Below are 18,775 nucleotides of genomic sequence, written 5' to 3'. Positions count from 1 at the left end.
TGGCACGGAACCGCGAAGGAGAGAGAAGCCATTCCTCAGTCCAGGTTCGGAGCCTCTGGGATAACCTCCCTGGGATAACCTCCTCTGGGATAACCTCCCCTGGGATAACTTCCCCTAGGACAACAATCCGGTGGGCGCGGAATGGGGACTTAGCCTAGGGGAGATCAAGAGGCCGTAGACAGGAGACACATGTGGTCGAAGAAGATTGAGTTGGAGTCGGTTCCATGTTGCGTGGGGTATGTACATTGCAATGGCCGGTCGGCATGCAGGAAGTCCCAGCCTCACTTTGAGCTGCAGTAGCGATTGACTTCATCTGCAGACAAGCATGCAGGCAGGCAGGCAGGCAGGCAGGCAGGCAGGCCAGCGATGTTCCTCGCCTCCAAGGTTGTTAGTAAAGCTACCTGTCGAGCAATCACCCCCACACCAGGCCGCTATTTCCGGAAACCATCGAGGGGGACAAGCAGTCGGGGGCTTCACCCAGCCGTGGCTTACAAGGAGAAGCTCTGGTCCGATGCAGCTCATCAGCACCGCATCGCACCGCACCGCTTGTGGCTGATACTTGGTCAGCAGTAATAAGCAGGCCTGGCCACCTACTGTGCAGGCCGTGAGTGCTCATCAGCGATCTGTACCAAACAGCTTAGCGTGGCGTCGCGTCTCGGATGCCGGTGCAATGCGAGGGAGGAGGACCAAGTGGTGACATGCCATCGCAACGTGGCTCGTTCTCCTTGCTCGTGCACTCAAAATGTCCTGCTTCTGCCCGGCGTCATAACACGGTCACAACCCCGACCGTGGGTCAGGTCCGAATTTCGATGAGGGCTGGCTGGCTCGAGCTTGACATGACATGGTGTTAGCCTGGCCAAGCATGCAAGCAAGCAGCAATGCGCAGCCTGGATGCGATGGTCAGTGTCCACTGTCGACAGCGATGCTTATGAGCGGCTTGAGCGGAGTCAACGTTTTGTCCACGATCAGATGCGTGGGATGGTGAGGTTGGGCTGGTGCACTTCCCAGCAAAACGGCCGGATCCCCCACTAGTCGCACAGCAAGCAGGGAAAGAAGCATGGGCAGAAGCATGCAGGCTGGGCTGGCTGGCTGGCTGGCTGGCTGGCAGGATCGGACACGGCAGCGGCACCGAGGGGAGCTCGTCGACACACAACAAAAAAAAAGGGAGGGCGCGGAGAAGAAGATGGAGGGGTTGCTGCTTGGCCTGGCCTGGACTGGCTGGACCCGACTGGGCTGCGCTGCGGGCTGGCTGATGAGCAAACGGTGGTCCACATTGGCACTGTGTGCTCCTCTTCGCCTTGTCCTCGTGTTCGATTGCTCACCTGAGAGGGCGACGCGCAAAAAACACTAGGCTACATACCAAGACATGTATTCCTAGCCTACCCTCGCTCTCGCTGGGGAGGGAGGGAGGGGGAGGGGGGCTGGGCGGGCGTCTCCGTGTCTGCTGCTACTGTCCGTACTCCGTACCTGGTCGTCCTTGTGGTCTTCTCTATATCCCCGATGGGCCCTCGCTTATGCACGAATGCGAGGGAGTGTGACACAACAGACAGGGGAGTAAAGTACTTTCACTTGAAAGTGTCCAACGCGTCACTCCAGAGCAACCGTTGCCATAGACTTCAAATTCAACCTCAACTTCAAGGCGATGGCCTTCAGCCGGGGGACTAGAGGGGCTCCGCCCGGGAGGGTTGGTCACTAGTGGCTACGCGGCCCTTACCAGGGCCGTCCGCTCCGCAACTAGTGCCCTCGAGGAGAGAAGGGGGGGAGAGAGAGAGAGAGAGAGAGAAATAGTGGTTTTTGGTGTTTTTTGGTGGGAGAAATGAAGAGAAGAGGAGGAAGTTGAAGTTAAGAGATGGCCCTGGGGGCTTCCCGCCTTGCTCGCTATATAAAGTCCCCAACCAATCTCTTGGCAATAGCAGAGATTTTTTTTCAGACGCGTCAAGGCCAGTCAACAAACAAACCGCGTTTAGAGGGACTATTTGGAGGGACGAGAAAGCCCTAGAGTTGATGATAACCTCAAAAAGAGCAAACAGAGAGGTACTTCAACCTTCCCGTCTGCCAAGCACGCTCTATACTGGATTTGGGTGGTGTGGTTGCTCAAGGTCTGGGCACGAAGTGGTACGTACTTGAAAACACACATCTGGGATTTAGAAAACCCCCGTCCTTGTCGTCCTTGTTCGTTCTTCTTTGTCTGCCATCGAGGATCTTCCACGGCGCAGATGGGTATCTTGTTTTCGAGACAGGGCTGGTGATCCGTCATCCTTTCTTCCTTATGGTCGAGCATAGCATATTTGAGACAACATCGCAGAGGTTGTGATGTGAAGAAGAGGCAATGAATGAATTTGCCGAAGAGACCTTAATAAGCTGGAATCGTGCAACCAGGTGCCAGGGCGAAAGAGAGTGGCATGGCGGCACGGGGGACGGAGTACCTGCCCTTCTCAACCTTGGTCAGACCCCCAGACCCCCCTCCCCCTCCCTCGTGGTTTTACGCAAGAGCACTGCAGTCAGTCTGCAACCCCTCTGCCCTTGACATCTGCCCATCTGGAGCTCGCAAGACCCCACTTTCCTTCGTGCGGGTGGGATTGTGAACTCTGGCTACCCGGGCGATACCCCCTGACCCTGCACGACCTCCGCGGGAGGGCAGGTCTCCCGCCCGTACCAACCCCGCCTAATCTCTACCATCCTGCACTAGCCCGGTTGGAGGGAGGGTGCCACACTGTCCTGCTGGGTGCTGGATGCTGAGTGCTGGGTGCTGGGTGCTTTGCTGGGCTGGGCGGGCTGGCGGGCGGGCGGGCTGGCTCCCCCTCCCCAGCAAGGGCTGGCAAACCGCCCTCCTTTTTTCTCTGCGATCTCCCTCGTCGAATTTCACCCCTCTCTCTCCTCCCACTCCCATTCACTCCCGCATCACCACTCACCGTCAGCGACGCTTCACTCGCCCCAGCCCGTCACGGCACATCCTGCAACCCAGGCAGGACCATTCCTCAGCCCCTCCAGAACCTATTTGGCCTCTGCAGCCATCTTATCCCCAGCACCACCTGGTCTATTCCATGACCTGCACATCGACCCCAATGAACTGCATCGCCCCTCACAGTCAAGTCGACACACTTTAAACCCCACGGGAGCGCGTGCGAGCGAGCAAGGAGTTTGAGCGATTTCAACTATCGTTCTAGGAGGCTGCCAATCCGTTTTCCCGAGTGCCCGCCATCGTTGCCAACCCGTCGCTGTCATCGCCCCCCTACGTCGTCGTCGTCGTCCCCCCTCGTTGCCGTTGCTAGAGCTATCCGGTTCTCGCTCCGCAAAGCCTGATCGACAGACGCACCCCACGCGACAGACCATTTTTCCACGATGCCAGGTGCAAGTGTCGCCACTGTGCCTGCGCCCGCCGCTGAATCACCAGCCTCGGCCTCGCGAAAAACCTCCCTCGCACCAGAGAAGAAGTACAAGTGCCAGTTCTGCAACCGGGCTTTTAGCAGAAGCGAGCACAGGAGCAGACATGAGCGATCACGTACGTCCCGTTCCTCGCCCGAAGCACGCGCCTCGAAAATCCTTTCTTTTGTTTGAGACAATCAACCCACGGACTCGGGCCAGAAAAATTCGAGTCAGCGTTACACAAATGACAACCTTTTCTGGTCTACCCCTACAAACACTCCATAAGCTGACTCCTGCCAATCACAGACACCAAAGAGCGACCATTCAAATGCATGAAGTGTCGAAGCACGTTCGTCCGACGCGATTTGCTCCTCCGACATGATAGGACCGTTCACGCTAAGGATGGTGGCGTTCCGCTTCACAGCGATGGCAAGCGTCGTGGTGGCCCCAAGCCCAAGGCAGCTGTCGCCGGTCCTGCGAAGCCTTCACTGGCCCTTGACGGACCCGCATTGGAACAGCTCGAGGCCAGCGGCGAGGGCATCTTCGACGTCGAGACCGCGGCTATGCTTGTTGCTGACCTCCATCACAAGGCCACTGCTGTCATGCAGTCCAATGGCGGCAGCCCTTTCGAGAGCAGCCCAACCGTGCCCTTCGCGCAGAGCGGCAACTCCTTGATGGACCCTCCGACTGTGACCTACCCGAATGGCACGATCGGCCTGCCTCAGTGGGACTCTTTCGTCCAGGGTGAGCCCAAGAACCACTCGCTCTCGGCTTCCGGCTCCTTCGCTTCTCAGCCGTCCTTCGCCAGCTCCAGCACGATCCAGCCCGCCACGTCTGCTCGGCAAGACAACGGCCCCGAGTCGATCTCGTCGCAGTCGCTCGGCAACTCCGTTCAGACGTCTGCTACTGGCACGCCCACTTCTCAGTCGCCCTATCCTTCGCACGGCGCTCAGAACCACGCAGAGGCCCACCAGACCTCGGCTGGCTTCAAGCCCCCTCAGGTGAACAGTGATGTAGAGCGCAACATGATTCTGGACAATGTTCACGGCAGCGATACCGAACGCGCGATTCCTGACGGCTTCAAAATGCCTAACCTGGAGCGTCTGAACCGCTACTTGTCGACCTACTTTGGCATGTTCCATCATCACCTGCCTTTTCTGCATCCCGCGTCCTTTGACCCGACTACCGTGTCCTCGCCGCTCCTTCTGTCCGTCCTCTCAATCGGTGCTCTCTACGCCTTTGACCAGGAGCAGGCGTTCATGATGCACGTCGGTAGCAAGGTCCTCATCAACGAGTTCCTGCAGAACAAGGAAAACTTCAGCTCTCGCAAATGTCCCCTCTGGGCCATGCAAAGTTCTCTGTTGAACATGATTTTCGCCACTTGGAGCGGTGATCCTAAGGGGCTCGAGTGGGCTTGTTCAATCAAGAGTCTTTTGGCCAACATGGTTGCTGGCAATCGCTACGAGCTGAAGCTCAGGCAGGAGGCACGCGAGAATCGGTCACCGACCCGGGCCGAGTGGGTGGAGGATGAGGAGTGCCGTCGCACCTACTACGCGGTGTACATCTTCTTCGGCCTCCTTACTCTGTCGTACAACCACACGCCTGCCATCAGCTTCAACGAGTTCGAGGACCTGCTGCTGCCCTCCACCGAGGCCCTCTGGAACCTGCAGGTTCCCGATGAGCTTGCCTGGGAGGAGGAACTGGCTGCTTCCACTGGTGTCACGTTCATGGAGGCTCACGACAAGCTGTTCCAGGGCGAGACTATCAGGTACAGCGCGTTCGCGACCCGTGTGATGATCAATGCTCTTTTCCTTGAAGTGTGGTACCACAAGCGCAGCCCTGAAGCGCTGCAAGATGTTGTCACCGAGTACAAACTCAGACTCGCGCTGGAGACTTGGGAGAAATCCGTCGACCTTTGCGAGCCCGAGACCGCTACTGTGCCCGTCATCTCTCCCCACAAGGGCCACCCTCTCATCTTCAATGCTACGGCCATGTTCCGCAATGCCCGAGCTCGACTTGAAGTCGACCTCAAGACCGTCCAGGAAGCTCTTCGTTACCATGACCCGTACGAAGTCCATGCGGCGATGTCAGGGGCGCGGGACAAGGTCAAGCGTTCTTCAGAGATGATCAAGGTCATCCAGGAGTGCTACAATTGCATCGAGACGGCCGTGGTCCAGGGTGTGCGCTGGGTTGCGCGCACCTCACCTACCAACTGGAGCATTGAGCACCCGCTCTGCGGAATGGACCTCATGATCATCCTCAGCCTCTGGCTCTACCGTCTGGAACATGACGATGAGCCGGCAAGCGAGGAGGAAATGGCCATGTACAACAAAATCCGCAAGCTCTTCGAGAAGGACCTTGACCAGCCATACATTTCGCAACTTGGCACTATTGTGGCTCGCCTCTGGGGCTCCATGCTTGACGAGGTGGTTGTCTGGGGGTAAGTCTAGTCCCTGAAGCCCGGTTGTCCCCCGGATTGCACTAACTTCTGGTCAGAATTACTCGTTTGATGGGCGAATCCTTCCGCTTCCACGCTCAGGCGCTGATCGGTTACGTCGACGACGTCGAGATGTCCGACAATGTTTCGACTCCTTCGATGTCTCAAGGCGGAGACGAAGACAGCGTGTACTAATTCCGGCGATGAATAATGATGTTCGACTTCCAGTGTTTCAATTGAGGGCTTCTCTTCCGGCATATACCTCTTTCGTCTTTGGTTTCCTGCTTTCCTGCTTTTCATGGTCTGGTTCTGGCGTGGGGTCAAGGTTTCCTTCTCTGAGTTTCCCGGTCATGTTCTTTGCAATTGCGTTTGCGTCTCAAGAATGGACTCTGGCATAATCAGGGAGGGGGGCAAGGTTTTGGCAAAAGCCCGGCGGCGCGTTGGGTCCTGGTCCCTTTTCGAATCGGTGGGAAAGGGGAATGGGCCACAAGAGCTGCCGGCCTCTCACACGGAGCCTACCCGGGGTAATACGCTGCTGCGCACACGGATCGTTGGCTGGTCCCAATCGGGGGAACTCTTTTTCTCCTTGTCTTTTTTAGCTACGTCACCCCTAGCAGCCACTTTAATCCTGTTGTCTGCTTTTTTCTTATGTCTCCAATGCTTTTGTTTTTGTGTTTTATTTCCTTGCGCCTGATACCTTGTTCAACCCATGGCTTGCTTCTGTTGTTTTCTGCGATGCTTTTACATTTTTCCTCTCACATGGTGTACTAGAAATGGACATGGAAGCGTCTGATGATGAACAAGGAGGGGAGGCTGGGCTGGGATTGAGTCGTTTGCCAGCCATATCAATATAAGGTTGAGCATTTGTGTTGCGTTGGCTTTAATCAAGGATTTTCTCAGCAGTCATTTGAGTTGAATTGTACAAAATCAGGCAGCTCAGTGTAGCGCTTAAAGAATATCACTTCTCTTTCCTGGATATACTGCCTCTCCAACCGTTTCCCTCACAGGATGCAAGTGATCATATACCTGAACCGATGTACGCCGGCCACAGTATCCCCCCACCATCCCTTGGGGTGGAGGGGAACAACAATCAAACAACCTGGCGCTACACAACAACTTCCTTGAAGACACCCTGCTATGGGATGCTCCCCTGTAGAATGACATTCTTCAGAGGAATGTCCTACAGAGCATCATTATAGAGATTATAGTTCGGTTACAGGGACTCTACTACGATATACCATCATTGTTAAAGGTATGGCGATTGTATATGTGAAGTCAGTCATAGTCGGTCCCCCAGATCAGCCCAGACCCTGTGCGAAGAGCCAGAGAGGGTCGCGGCTTGAAGTCTCGCGAACTGGTGCGATGGCTCATCGCAAGTCACATGGTGTGTGTGCTGAGATGTTACCGGTACATAGGTAGTGCTTGCGTTCCATCACACAGACTTCGCGCACACACAGAACAATGCCACAGTCGCTAGATAATATCACGTCGAGGCCCACAGCGACACATACGAGCCGAGACTTGAATTCCGAGGTTGCCAGTCAGGTAACACTTGTGTGACTTGATGTAGATTTGAGAACTCCCGGCGGGTTCTTGCAGCCACCCGTCGTTCCCTGGTCTGTCTTTTTCCTTTTTCTCCTATCCTCGGTGGCGGGCCAACACGTATCGAGTGACAATGCTCTTGCAGCTTGCGGGGTTCAAATCGGACAAACCAACACTCATCCACAGTGACTTTGAGTGGTAGTGACATTCACTGCGAGCCAACAACAACAAGAACGTATCATGCAACACTTGGCAGCTGTTTTATGAGTTGCTCGCTTTTGGTGACTGAGTCACTGCCACGACATCACTCGTTAGTCTGGACAAATGCCACGGGACAGCTCAAGTTAAGTCTGGTCAGACTCTGAAGGCGCTACTGGCAACGCAAACACGGACGATCTTTATCGAAGGTCGATAATCCTGAGACATCAAGACGTCTTTAACGCAAGTGAAAACAGCCAAACTTGGGGAAAGCTCCTCATTCTTCTTCAAAACAGCGAAAACGCACGCCATACGGCACACAGCTCACAGAATGCTCACTCCCAGGGTGGACAGAACCCTACTGGTGCTCGCAGCCATGATGCTCCTGGTCCAGCACTCCGTCGCCGACTGCGAGTGCGGCTACTCAGCCGCAGTCAGCAACAACTCCTCCACCTCCACCTCCCCAGACACGCAGCAGCAGCACGAAGAGGAGACGTTCGTCTTCACGGACCTCATAGAGGCCAACTTTGCCAACCTAAGCGACGTGTCCAAGGACACGGACTGGGTGCGGCAGGAGTTCAACCGCAGCGCGACGCAGGCGCGTGGGACGTACGGGCAGATGTTTGCCGTAGACAACATTGAGACGCGGGACGGGCATGGCGGTGATGGTGATGGCGAAGGCCTGCAGATTGTGGTCAGAAGCGATGTGGTTGAGGGAATGTTGAGCGGTGGCGAGATCGATGCAGCAAGGGTGGACATCTCATGTGGTTCTTTTAGGAGCAGCTTGAGGCTTACCGATGCTGCTGGGACGGTATGTTGGTTCCCCACGCTGGTGTGTCGATGGGAACTATACCCGGTTGCTGACTGGTGTTTTCGCTTTAGGTTTCGGCCTTTTTCTGGGTAGGTCTGCTGCTCGGTGCTTCCTCGAGTGTGACATCTTCTGCTTGTGTCTTAGGAGGGAGGCGGCTGGTGACTCTGGTGTAAAATTAAAATGGAACTCACCGCAGGAGGGTCACAAGTGTTCGCACTCTCGGACATGTTGTGAGTTGGAGGCACTCGCTATGCCCTTCGGCCGAACATCATTGGTGTCACCAGTGCCTGCTCATCGTCCTGCTCATCGTCCTGCTCATCGTCCTGCTCATCGTCCTGCTCACGTCTTCACTCAGTCTAAGCACAAGTCAAAACCCAAGCGCAAAATGCTAACATATATCCTTGGCAGTACTTCAACGACACCCAAGAGATCGACATGGAATTCCTTTCCAAAGACTTCCACACGGACAACTCAAGCTACCCCGTCCACCTGGTCCTCCAGTCCCAAGAATCGGCCAACGCGGGCTTCGACGCGTCAGGAACTCCAGGCCACGCGGTAGCCAACCTCCCGTTTGACCCTCGTGCAGACTTCCACGAGTATCGGTTCGACTTCGTGCCAGGCCGTGTCGTCTTCTACGCCGACGGCACTGTTCTGGCGGTCCTGGACGACCCGGCCTCCGTCCCGTCCCCCTTGTCCGCAGGACACGTCGCGCTGAGCCACTGGAGCAACGGGAACCCCCTATGGTCAGGTGGGCCGCCGGCCAAGGACGCTGCGATGGAGGTGCGGTACGTCAAGGCTTACTTCAACAGCACGGATGAAAAGAGGCGAGATAACGCGGCGGGGAGGTGCGTGGATCCTGCCGCGGAGGGGGCCGTCTGTCTCATCCCAGCTGTCACGGCGGGTGATCATAGTGCGGCTGGCTTCTTCTTCACGGGGCAGAAGAACATGAGTGGTGATCAGATTGTGGCTGATGACAATGGCGTGAGTGGCGGAGATGAAGATTGGGGTGTTGGCCTGGCGGGACTACGGTCAACTCTGTGGATGTGGGTTGGCTTGCCTCTCTTGGTGGCTGTCTGCCTCTGATCCAAACCGCTTGTCATTTTTGGAAGGGTGGGATATCATACGATCGTGGTTGGTTCAGCCAGGCTCTCTTCTGATCATAAGTTTGTTGTGATATTCGAGAGAGGGGAGAACTGGGAATCAGTATTTAGAAGCCAGCACTTGAGCTAGGTTAGTTCCCTAGGGTCTGAGGCAATTTGCACCTTCAAAGCCGTGGCTTCACTATCAGACAAGATTTTGTGGTGCCAGAGGAAGTGGTGCATGAGCCGGTCACTGCCTCACCTCAGCAGTCATTTATTCGCTCTGCTCTCTCTTCCACGCTTCTCTCAAAATGGTCTTGACCGGATACCAGGTTCGCATGGTGCTCTGAAGCCACGAGACGTTTGCACAGAGATCTGGGGCTCGGCGTGCCCCGATGGCCTCAACCTCGATGCTTCTGCTCGATGCTTCCCACAAGTCGCGAATGCACGAGGCATCTGGACGGGGGCCGTGTAAGTGGTGAGGGACGGCGCGAGTGGGCAACAGGGATGCCCGAAGCTTGTGATCACAGATCCTGGCAACCTCCTTTTTGGAGCTGACCGGCAGTGGAGGAGCTCATTGGCCACCTGGATCGGCCGGCTATCGACATCATTTCGTGCCGCGGGCCACTGAGCGTCGACGTCTTACTCCCTCTGGGGAATAAAGGAGGCCAGACGACATCGACGCCATGCCGCATCCACCACCAGCCATTAGCGGATGAAGACGATGCGGGGAGGGCCCTTTCTGGTGTGGACAGGGGAGGTCATCAACACCAACGATATGGCCTCAGGATTGGACGACGGCATTGTGTTATATGATTTCTAGTGGACGGCGTCCACAGGTGGTACCAAAGGATGACAACGGGTGGGAAAAAACCGGATCTCCACAACGTCTCATCGAGCAACGGATTCAACCATCAAGTCAACCCTCCTATGTCGTCGTGGCCACGCGGCCGTGAGCCTGACTTGCGCCGCTCCTGCTATGGCTAGTTGATGTAACGGTGGAAGGCTCTCCGTCCCTACGCTTAGGAGGCAGACTCTCCTTCATCGTCCGTCCACCTTGGGCTGCGCAGCATTCCACTCGTTGGTCTCGACAGCTGCGTACGCCACCACCGCCAGAGCCTGGAACCGCATGACATCTTCAGCACGCATCGATCTGACAAGGCACTGTAACCGGAGGCAGCTTGCCGGGCCAGAAATACTACGATGCCACGAGGCCAAGACAAACTATGCCCAACCCTTCCTGTAGTGGGCTTCCAGTCTGCGGCTCCCGGTCTGCGGCTTCTGAGGCTGATCTAGAAGCACCATGGGCTAGGTAATATCCATGGAAGCAGCCCAGGGGTCACTTAAGCATGCCTGATATTCGACTCATTAAGGCCCGGTACGCCATCCGTCCCTAAATAAAGTCGACCCCCGTATGGCTTTTGCCGTTGGCCAGATCTTCACTACTTAATACCACCTGTCATTTCCTTTCTCTTCACTGTCTGTTTCGACCGCCACTTCGACTGTTATGCTCGGCCACCATCACGAGTCTCGACTCGTCGACGGCGCTACAAGTCGTGAACCAAGGATCCACTCCGCGGACGACTTACGTGTCGATCCCCGAGAGCAAGTGTCAGCCTGACTTCGTGGTTTGTCCACATGCGATCTAAGGGTAATGTCCTCAAGGCGAAGGCCGACCAGGATGGTGGCTCTGAGCTTTCGCCTGCCTAAGTGAGCCGCTTTTCCGGCCTTGACTCGGTCCTTGCTATCACATTTGTCCACACCGGAATGTCTTGTGGGCAGTCACTGGGCCTTATGCCGTAAGTTTTGGCAAGTGGTTGTAGAGGTGTGTCCCCGGATTGCCGGCAGGATATATAGTCCGCCTGGCTCCCCCAACATTTGAGATTGAGGTCATGCGATACGTCTCTTGACGACTGGAGAACCACATGCCCAGGTCAGCGTTTTGAGCGGAGGCTCTCTACACCACCAACGTCCTACTAGTATCTCACTCCTTGTCACTCTTTTGGCCTGCCCCAGGCAGAAATTTCAAATAGATAAACTTCTACTCCGGTCATTACTGGTAGATATCGTGCCTTCCAACGCATCACTCTTTGTCCTCGTTACCATTGTTGCGCCAAGTCCTTTGGAAGCCTACCAAATATACCATACACCCACTGTGGCACACCTCTTCAACATGTCGAGTCTTGAAGAAGTCCTCCAAGTCCAGAAGGACATCAATGTTCTTCGTGCTCCAACGACTTCGTCCCCAACCAGCAAGCAGTCTTTAGCCGCTCAAACGGAACCGACCATGAATTTTGCTCTTGTCAACACTACGGGCTCTTCCAATATGTATGCTTACATATCCGGGCTTTCTTTGCTGAACAACAATGCTGTGTTCATGCTGGAAAGGTAAGCACATGGCCTCAGGCATTAATAAGAAGCCTCTGTAATGTTCGGAATATGACTCTAACAAGTCATTGTCAGCGACGGAACTACAGTCCATTACCCAAGCTCACCTGACACCGATGGCAAGTCACTGACGGTTGACACCGCTATTAAGCTGGGAGCACCGGGAACTACCACGACAATAACAATTCCACAGACTGCAGGTGGTCGGATATGGTTCTCTCAGAACGCGACCCTGACCTTCTTGCTGAATCCAGGCCCGGCCCTGGTCGAGCCATCGGTGACGAATGTGAGCGATCCTAATTATAACATCTATTGGGATTTCTGCGAGTACACCTACAATAGCTTCCAGCTATACGTGAATATCACCTATGTGGACTTCGTGTCTCTTCCCATTGCACTTCAGCTCGAGAATGACTCAGGCCTGGTGACCAAGGTGGAAGGAATGCCTTCTAACGGACTCAACACCGTCTGCTCAGCTCTCACCGCCCAAAGTGCCGTGGATGGCGCTGGCTGGAACGGCCTGATCATCAAAGATCCCGCCACAGGTGCAAATCTCCGTGCAGTCAGCCCCAATGCCGGAATTATCCTAAACAACTCCCTGTTCAACGGGTACTTCCAGCCCTATGTCGACAAGGTCTGGGCCAAATACGCCACAGACGCCCTCGACGTGGACACCCAGGCCAGCTACGGCGTCGTCTCAGGCAAGGTAGACACCTCCTCAAAGCTCACCTTCGGCGACGCAGGGTCCTTCCCACAGCCCTCAGCAGCCGACATTTTCTCGTGCTCCACGGGCGCCTTCGCCGTGTCCACGTCCGAGATGGCCAATATCGCCGCGCGCCTCGCCGCGGCATTCAACCGCTCTACCCTATTGGTTAACAGCAGCCAGCCGGACAATGAGAATGTGTCGAACTATTACACGGATCCGGTCACCAACCACTACGCGCGCATCGTCCACGAGGCGAACACCGACCGCAAGGGCTACGCGTTCCCTTACGACGACGTTGGGCCCAGCAACGGTGCCGACCAGAGCGGCAGCCTGTTCGACCCCAACCCGAAGCTTCTCACCGTCACGGTCGGGGGATTGTCGTCGACGACTTCTGCGCCTGTCAGCGCGAGAGACCACGCCGTGCGTCTGGGCCAGCGGCCCGCCGGAAGGATGACCAGCCAAGCCAACGTGCGCAGGGACCTGAGCGCAGCCGATGGCGACGAGGATGAGGCACCGCCTGCCCTGACCCAGTCAGAGACTGTGTACAGTGACAGCAGCAACGATGATGTCTCGGAGGGCGTGGACCTGGAGACAGGCCTCGGTTCCCGAGGTAAGCAAGACTCACTTTTTACTAGGGATACCATCACTCCCCTATCCCTCCTCCGCGGAAGTAAAGGGAGGACAAGTTACAGTGTAGAGCAGTCTTCCTCATCGTCCTCTCTCACAAACAGGTCTCTGACCTCGTTCGTCCCGCGGCGGTGGGCGGACGCGGTTGAATCCGCCATGGGCCGCCTCGAGCGGTCTCCTCCCGCGATTTATGCGAGCGCGAAACCGGCGGTTGATCTATTCGTGCGGCTTTTTACGGTCTTTTTGAGCATTTCTGTCAGGACCTTCGTTTCGAGGATTATGATGGGGGCTTTGTTGGTGCTGATTTACTTGTTTGGTCCTGCGATGAGGGGCGGTGCCGGCAGTGGTGATGTTGCTGGTGGATCTCTTGTCGAAGGCTGACAGTGTGGGTACGATCATGGAGAAGTGTGTCTGGGTCGCTCCTGTCTTTGTCTTGTCTCCGGAGTGAGGCCATTGCAGACCTGGCCGTGAGTTCGTGACGGCTGAACTGGCTGTTCTAAAGTTCCGGAGCATAGGTGCCTCTCTTCGCATATACCCAGGCAGACACCGACCGCTGGTATTGTATATTTTGTGCACATTTGCTTTAATAGAACGAATGCATTCCCCAGAGCATACTACTTAAGTACCTAAGAATGTTGCGGATCCCAAATGCTGTCGACCCTGTTTGGTCATCGCCAACCGCAATTAAAGTATCATTGAGACGGGACTTAAAGACATACAACTCCAATAATATACGACGTCTATGCGCAAGGTCTGAAGTGGCGTTGTCATAAAAGCCTCAATGTGGCACTAATCCCTGAACACATTCATTCCGCAAATGCTTGTATAGACTTATACTTCATGAGCGGGATACCTCGGTCTGTTCGTTTGTAGGTACGATCCTATATACTTCTTAGTATGATAAGTGTGCTACATAGCTGGAAGGAGCTTTTATTAACTTCGTATATCGGTTCTCCTGAACCGGAATCGAGTCGAACATGGGTGTCCTGGAAAGATGCGACAGCTTCTAGAGCTTGAGATTGTGCTGAGTCACCTCGGCGATAATGTCGCAAAGCTTGTCTTCCTATTAGAGAAGACAAAGAATGTACATCTTAAGATCTGGTCTTGCTCACAAAAGATATATGCGTAGTTTCTAAATTAGAATAAACCTAGTATGCGCATCCTCTATTTTCCACTACTACCTAGGTATTCAGAGCCAGCTGGCTTCAAACACTCCTAATATCTTCCTGCAGTATTAGAACTTCGACTAGCGGTTGTGGTGCTCAACACCATGTTGGCAATTCGAAGGTTGGACCATCTAAGTATCGGCATTATGGGCCCGGTCCTGCTCTATGCAGCCACAATATGGATTTTGAGCTGAGAAACGTACCTAGAGCGGAAAATACTTTCGGTCTTAATCCGTATACATTAGGACCTAGGGGCTGATAGTCTTTTCGAATTTTTAGGTAGACCTGGGTATAATATTTAAGCTTTCTGTGATCAGAATCGATGTGAAGCTTCGTTGCGGGACTTGGGGTTCCCCAGGGCGTTGGTAACCTTGGAAGTGATCAGCCTGATGCAAACGCTATACCAGTGATGTGATGCGCGAGAAGGCCCGCCGCACGACCCTTTCGCCGCTTGCAAGACTATTGGTGACATTTCAATCGATGAGGCGCATGAGAGGTGCGTAGGGAATGAAAAATGCGCATTTGGATTTGAAGACAACAAGGGCCGTCAACTCGCGAAATGGCCAGAGCCCACTAAAGACTCAATATCAGACCCAGCCCAACCTTGGGATACAACAGTCCTAGGACATAAAAGGGTTCGTTCATACCTACCTACGTACCTAGGTAGGTAGGCAGACACGGCCACAATCTACCTTGGTATTGTAACTATGTGGTACCTAGATAACCAACGTAGCAACTATCTAGGTATCTTGACCACCGGGATACAAACGGCTGGAAAGCAGCACTTAGAATTCCATTTCATGTCATCCCCAACACCATGAAACCATCATCACGGACCTGAGGACAACATCATAAGGAAACCATTGTATACCATCTGCGGATCTTTGGATTCCCAATCGCTGGATTAGTGGGTGGGTCTAACTACCAGTTAATCTCATGTGCTGCATTTTTAGCTGCCTTCTAAGTTGCTCATCCTCCATGCTTTCCAGCCCCTCTGTCTATGATCAATTAGTTGAATTATGTGTTGAATACAAGCAAGTTTATAGCTTTCAAGTTGGAACCTATTAACTTGAAGGCTTTCTTTGTAACAGATTTGAGTACTTTTTCCCTGGTCAGATTTTCCAGTGGGTTTCGTGCCTTCAATTGAGCAAAGGATTCGTCACGGTGTGTTCGCTTTGGCTATAGGAAACAGATTGGTTTCAAAACCTGGTTTATTACAGGCACTATAACACCCCTGTGTCCCCCACGGAAGACTCCACAGTCAGTTTCTTGTAATCCATAACCAGTAACCCATGAAGTCTCTGAGTAGTGCAGCAGAATTGTGTAGCGAGAGCGCGCACAAAGCATGACATACCACCGGATCCGTCACATGCACTTATTCGTGTAGGAAATAAGACAATGGAGGATTCTAAAGATAGCAGCACACAAATTGAACGATAAAGGGTAAAATTGGAAGAAGTATATGGTGACTCCGTTGTCTTAAAGAATGATTTTCCGTCAATCATCAACGTGACAAGACGACTTGCCCAGGAACTAGAGGCTGTAACACCACGACACTGTGTTTTATTGTAAACATACAATTTCGACTTCTTTAGCCGCGAAGTGCTGTCGTTGGATATCATAATGGCGGCGTCTCGCAAGAGGGTCTACAAGCAGATAGCGGTGTTCTTACCTCTTGAAAGAAGCGATGCTGACCCCCTCCAACGTGTCAAGGCTGACGCTCAGGTGCCAGCGAGAGAAAAGGCCTTGGACGGCGGATTTCTTTATGTCAAAGAGATCTCCCTGGGAGCAAAGAATAAATTCCGCGCAGACACCGGTGAAAGGATTCCCTTGATGGGGAGCGTCTTCATAGTCCAGTCCGTAGCAACGGGCGAGCTATTCTTGAACAAGATCTTAGAGCGACCGATCGATGACAACACAAATTTAGCGTTGCCGCCGCTCGAGCTGAGGTGTTCGACATACACCCGCAGGATAGATGACCCGTCCGTGGACTTACCTCCTAATGCAATTCCCGGGCCCAATGGAATAGTGCGGAAGGGAGTTCTGCCGGATGTGCCCTATTTCAACAAGCTGCGGTTCTGGCAGCAGCTGACCCATCTCAGAGATCCCCACCCTGTCAGAGTCTACTCAATGTATTTCGAGTGAGTCAAGCCGGGTAGGTATCGGGCGTCTTGGTGTGACGAATACTGACCTTGTGTGCCGTAGCTTCTGCAATGGCGGCTCGTTGGAGGATTTATATAACCAATATGAGAACAGTTCGAGGAGTATTCCAGAGCCCTTCATCTGGTAATGCCAAATCCTACCGACATTTAGTGCTTTTGGATATCGCTATCTAACGCGGCTGCAATTACAGGCTTGTAGCGGAGCAGCTATTCCTGGCAATAGTGGCAATGAAATTCGGCAGGTACACTTATCATGACGGTAGTGTATTTAGGACTAAACAAATTCCGAACTGGACTAGAGTCTATCACCGTGACCTAGTGAGCCCCCATAAGCTGTGCAGCGATGACCAGAGTTTGTGTTCCTGATACAAAAGCCGCAGCACCCTAACAACGTTTTCATAAACTACATACCCAAAGGGGCCGGTCGTGTCCCAAAAGTAGGCATCGTGAACAATGCGTTCCCCGAGATCGTGGTCGGGGACCTTGGAAACTCGGGAGTCGAGGGCGACGACCCAGCGATACTACCACAGGCCATCTACCAGCCGTTGGACGAGAACCAGGGGGACGACGGTGGGAACCTGTATGACTGGGAGGACATTTATTCAACTGGAGAGATGCTGCGGAAAATGAGCATGACGCACAGCGCCACCGGGCGGCCCAATGACCTCGACATGAGACCTGACAACCTGCTGGTTGACGACGTGAACCAGGAGCCGACGGCACCACCTTACTCTGACGATCTTATCAATATGTTGCAACTCTTCGAGTGGGATAACATGGGGAACACAACAGTACGCGACATTGGGGACGATGATGCGGTAAACGCGGCGTTCCCCAGCCCGGACATGGTGAAGAATACGCTGCTACCCCAGGCACAGGGAAAGGTTCGGGGTTATAAGGACCCAGCGGGGAAACCCGCCGGGTATTTTGACACGATCGACGTGTCGTGGACCAGGCCGGAAGATCCCATGCCGTTCTCCTACATCATGAGGTACGCGACAGATGCGGGAGATATGGTCGACGGACAGCCGCCCCCGGACGACGGCGGCAGCAGCAGCTCCGGCGGCAGTTCCGGGAGCGGTTCCGGTGATGGCCATGACGATGGAGACTCGCCGATGCCGGACTCGCCCCCGGCCTCCGGTGCGGGTCATGATGGTTCCCAGGGCCAGTCGGACGACGGGTCACAGCAGCAGCCAGGGAGCCAAGCGAGTTCGGGCACAGGAAGTAGCGGCTCATCCTCGAGGGCTTCACCTCCCCCGGCACCGCAGCTTCCTGCCGATCAGGTGGCCATGCAGAGCCTGAGAACGATGCACAAGTGGAACACCGCGAAGCCGCGATACGAGCTGCGCAACCTCGAGTTTGGGACCCCTACCATATTGCCGCTCAAGGGCCCTCCATAACCTGAGGACTACTTTTGAGGCATACACTTGTAGCCATAAACACACTATTGTTGCACTGCCACACCTTTGAAGAGTTATTTGGTGATATGCCAGAGCCCCAGTGACGTAGCCCACCTCTGGACTTGTTCGAAAGCAAGTGGTTTTTTATATGCCTTCCATCTCGTAGTGGGTTATTGTTGAGGAGGTTAAGAGTACTCCGTATATCCTATACTATAAGAATAAGAAGTATTCCCCGTAGAAAGTCATCACATACGAAGCTGTCTCAAACGAGGTTAAACCGAGCAGAGCCCACGTGTGCTTAAGTACGAGGGATGATCGTAAGCGCAACAGCCGCTGCGGCCGTGATTGATGTATGGATGAGTTGCGGGATAATAAGTGACAGAGAATGGTGCAGCAGATGGTTTGCATATGAGGCAGGGAAGTGCTCACGAAACATTTGACCGGGGGTTGAACACACAATGATTACCTACATAGTAGTACATGCATGTTGTGTAAGTTGTGGGGGCTCCACTGCACCGGAGGAAGGAAAAAAAGGGGGGTTGATGTGGCGGGTGCGTTTGGTAGCGATACTGTCGGCGCACTGGTCTTGATCGAGTTCTGTGACAGATTGGAAACAAAGGAAGGGCAAAGCGGCAGCCCAGCTGTTCGTTCTCGCTCCTCCACTTTGTGGTTTCAATGACGATGGAGGTCCGATGCCCCTTGTCTTCGAGAAGCCCGGCTACCATACCCCGGCCATTTCCCGTCTTTTCTAGACTTTTTCTCCCCCTCGACAGATGCTCGGAACCTTGCAATGGATGATACCCCATACAGGTTACCGGGTCGATATATCACGCGCGGTGCAGGCCTGGGAAGAGTGGCCGGCCTCCCCATTGTCTGGCCTAGCAATAATACCC

At 54.2% G+C, this 18,775-nt stretch overlaps 4 protein-coding genes across 4 annotated transcripts; all 4 read left to right on the top strand.

Moving 5' to 3' along the window:
- The first annotated feature begins 2,803 nt into the window (after positions 1-2,803).
- Positions 2,804-6,781, top strand: KVR01_004205 (uncharacterized protein). Its single transcript, XM_044794518.1, has 3 exons — positions 2,804-3,502; positions 3,673-5,806; positions 5,863-6,781. The coding sequence occupies exons 1-3, from the start codon at positions 3,343-3,345 to the stop codon at positions 5,996-5,998; spliced, it is 2,430 nt and encodes an 809-aa protein (XP_044646369.1). The 5' UTR covers positions 2,804-3,342; the 3' UTR covers positions 5,999-6,781.
- Positions 6,782-7,874: 1,093 nt separating this feature from the next.
- KVR01_004229 (uncharacterized protein) lies at positions 7,875-9,714 on the top strand (the record flags this gene model as incomplete). The annotated part of the gene is made up of 3 exons (XM_044782139.1): positions 7,875-8,354; positions 8,426-8,443; positions 8,763-9,714. The coding sequence occupies 3 exons, from the start codon at positions 7,875-7,877 to the stop codon at positions 9,435-9,437; spliced, it is 1,173 nt and encodes a 390-aa protein (XP_044646393.1). The 3' UTR covers positions 9,438-9,714.
- Positions 9,715-11,720: 2,006 nt separating this feature from the next.
- On the top strand, positions 11,721-13,535 carry KVR01_004246 (uncharacterized protein; the record flags this gene model as incomplete). The annotated part of the gene is made up of 2 exons (XM_044786085.1): positions 11,721-11,821; positions 11,897-13,535. 2 exons carry the CDS (start codon positions 11,721-11,723, stop codon positions 13,533-13,535), a joined length of 1,740 nt encoding a protein of 579 aa, XP_044646410.1.
- Positions 13,536-15,943: 2,408 nt separating this feature from the next.
- On the top strand, positions 15,944-17,882 carry KVR01_004273 (uncharacterized protein; the record flags this gene model as incomplete). Its single annotated transcript, XM_044785440.1, has 3 exons — positions 15,944-16,461; positions 16,674-16,800; positions 16,863-17,882. The coding sequence occupies 3 exons, from the start codon at positions 15,944-15,946 to the stop codon at positions 17,880-17,882; spliced, it is 1,665 nt and encodes a 554-aa protein (XP_044646437.1).
- Positions 17,883-18,775: the final 893 nt, after the last annotated feature.

Source organism: Diaporthe batatas, assembly GCF_019321695.1.
Source record: "Diaporthe batatas strain CRI 302-4 chromosome Unknown Contig00004, whole genome shotgun sequence".
Lineage (NCBI taxonomy): Eukaryota > Fungi > Ascomycota > Sordariomycetes > Diaporthales > Diaporthaceae > Diaporthe > Diaporthe batatas.
Note: the sequence above shows the minus strand (reverse complement) of the source record. Positions and strands in the feature narration are given on the sequence as shown.

Bases quoted from the DNA above. Each gene is read 5' to 3' on its own strand.
- KVR01_004205 (XM_044794518.1), top strand. From the start codon at position 3,343: ATGCCAGGTGCAAGTGTCGCCACTGTGCCTGCGCCCGCCGCTGAATCA. The intron at 3,503-3,672 runs GTACGTCCCGTT...TGCCAATCACAG, and splicing joins GAGCAGACATGAGCGATCAC to ACACCAAAGAGCGACCATTC. The intron at 5,807-5,862 runs GTAAGTCTAGTC...ACTTCTGGTCAG, and splicing joins GACGAGGTGGTTGTCTGGGG to AATTACTCGTTTGATGGGCG.